This window comes from Etheostoma spectabile, chromosome 9 (assembly GCF_008692095.1).
Source record: "Etheostoma spectabile isolate EspeVRDwgs_2016 chromosome 9, UIUC_Espe_1.0, whole genome shotgun sequence".
Taxonomy (NCBI): domain Eukaryota; kingdom Metazoa; phylum Chordata; class Actinopteri; order Perciformes; family Percidae; genus Etheostoma; species Etheostoma spectabile.
Genome location: NC_045741.1, coordinates 14478849 through 14481534, shown reverse-complemented (window position 1 = coordinate 14481534; position 2686 = coordinate 14478849). Strand labels below are relative to the sequence as shown.

Sequence of the window (2686 nt, the reverse complement as noted above, 5' to 3'; positions counted from 1 at the left end):
GGCTTGTCATCACTCTCTGGCTCTGCTACAGTGTGGAGCTGTGCAGATCTGCCACTCTGAGCCAAAAATACATCTGGCAAGACAAGACAGGACAGGGGAGGGAAAAAGAAAAGATGGAGACATGAGGAAGGGAAAGAGAACGAATGAGAAAGGGGATTGTGGAAGAATGCAGTGACGGAGTGGCGAGTGTAGTGTTGCGCAGTGTACTGTACTGTGCTCTCCTTTCCCCTTTTCTCGGGATCATCCGGAGCATGAACATTTCTTTAATCACAGCAGAGAAAGCAGAGCCGAGCGGAGTGGAGGACGCGTGTCACACTGCTCTGTCTGCTCAAACTCCACCCCCCCCTCTCTCTCTTGACATTGCAATACCACAGCTCCATGTCTCCAGCCCTCCACATATCACCATCTTTCCCGTCCCCCTTTCTCTAACTCTCTAACTATGCTCACCTGATTCCTCTCCTACTCTTTTTTTCCCCCCCTTCCTCACCTTTGTTCTCTTTCCCTACCTTGTCACCCCGCCCTGTCTCCATCATTCTTTTGCTTGTCTGTGTCACTGTGTCATTTATTTCTTTCCCTTCATTGCGCCTCTCTCCCTCCCCCCTTTTCAATTCTTGCTCTGGATGGATAGAGACTTTTTGTTTACTACAGGGAATGCTGTTCCTGCTTTATTGACCAACCAACAGGAAGGAATCGCAGCCAGAGATGAGCCTGGGTTGCTTGTTTTTCTGACTGCCAGCCATGTCGGCCTGTCAGGCGTGTGTGCGTGTGCGTGTCTGTGTGTGTGCGTGTGCGTGCGTGTGCGTGCGTGTGCGTGTGTGTGTGTGTGCGTGCGTGTGCGCGTGCGTGTGTGTGTGTGTGTGTGTGTGTGTGTGTGTGTGTGTGTGTGTGTGTGTGTGTGTGTGTGTGTGTGTGTGTGTGTGTGTGTGTGTGTGTGTGTGAGAGAGAGAGAGAGAGAGAGAGAGAGAGAGAGAGAGAGAGATCACAGGCAGTGGGGTTGTTGTGACATGTCACCCAGCTTCAGCAACTGAAGGACAAAACCGTCTCATTAGGTCCACACTTAATAAACACGGGTTCCAAACATGAATTTAACTGTTGTTTTAATTGGTGAAAGCACACAACTTATTACATGAATCTCTGTTATTTATCACCTGATAAGGTTGTTTTAATATAAATTGTGTAACACATTTGCAAGAAGAGACTACTGTCTGTAACTTCTACAGTGAATGATTTTCACTCAGATTAAAAAGTGTGACCATGGAAGCCTTTAATGTGACAAGTGTCACCTGCATATTCATGACATGTCAACTTTTTCTCCCACAGCAATTGAACCACCCCAATGTGATAAAGTACCATGCGTCTTTTATTGAGGACAATGAGCTGAACATTGTGCTGGAGCTAGCTGATGCAGGGGACCTCTCACGTATGATCAAGGTAAGATCTCTCCACAACAGCACACCCACTAGCTAACAGTCTTGCCCCGACGGCTGGAAGTGTCGGTGTTTGATCATGTGGTCATGAAATACTTCAAGTAACACTCAGACACAGGAGCATTCAGACGCAACTGTCTTGGTTTATCAGATATACCAAAAATGCGATGTCTTGTTATTCCAAGGGGGAAATTCTGGTATTCTGACATAATAATCAGTCCAACACCATATCATACATTTGGTGTCCTAATGAATGCTGTCATGAAAGCATCAAACTGCTGGTGTGGCCTTTTAATAACGGAAGGAAGTCTGTGGTTTGTGGTTGGTGATTGTTATGGGATTTTGACCTGGACACTTAGTCAGTCTGAATCACCCATTCCATACTGAAACCAAAAACCAAGTAACATAAGGCCTTCTGCAACCCCATTTAGTCCTAGCAGGCTGTGTAGGCCTTTCAAAGGGAAGTTGTAAAGAATCAAACAATGTGTTGTATGTGGGGGGTATGAACAAATATTGAGCATAACTTATCTGCCTTTAGTCTTATGTTTTACATATTAATTCTTGAGTTGAGGTGCTTGCCACAAAAGCTGTCATTTGTGGTAATGTAATAAAGGACTTTGGGAAACTTTAAGTTTTAATTGTTTTTTTCCTCATGTCCATGTTTTTTCTCCCATTAATACTGGCCACATTCTGGCCCAGCTTTTCATATTGGCTAGGTCTCGCTCAGACAGATGTAATAATTTCAATGGTTTTAACCAATAAAATCCACATTGAGTCAAATATTAGCAAATCTATATTAGAATAACTTACATAATGTGTGGTTTTGAGCCACATAGATGTTTCAGGTTGACCATGGCTTAAACTTAGATCAACAATGTTTTTTTGTGGGGGGATGTTGTTGAAATAGGAGCAGAAGGAACTGGGTTGTTCAAAAGGGGTTGCGATTACATCCCAGGCTCACCATGTTATTCATCTTTGAGTTAGACCAAACCCCCTGTTATTATTAAAACCTGCCAGTATAGCAAATTAGTGGTGTGTATGTAAAAAAACCTTGGTCTTCTTCCATGCATAAATGATGCCGCAACGTTGTATCAGCACAGCTCAACAAGCTGTTTGCAGTCATACTCAGCAGCTCCACATCTGCACAGTTCAACACAGCAAATTAGGAGAGGCGAGGATTAGCGGTACAAGAGAGTGAACATGGCAGGCTCAGCACACACTCACTCACACACACACAGACACACAGACACACACACACA

General features: G+C 44.4%; 1 protein-coding gene across 1 annotated transcript in view; it reads left to right on the top strand.

Annotated features, from left to right (window-relative positions):
- The window catches only part of nek7 (NIMA-related kinase 7), a 76754-nt gene that overhangs the window by 45137 nt on the left and 28931 nt on the right, over window positions 1–2686 (top strand). Inside the window, exon 5 of the mRNA XM_032525609.1 lies at window positions 1321–1431. Within this exon, the coding sequence (XP_032381500.1) occupies window positions 1321–1431 (111 nt within the window). The remainder of the gene's footprint in view (window positions 1–1320; window positions 1432–2686) is intronic.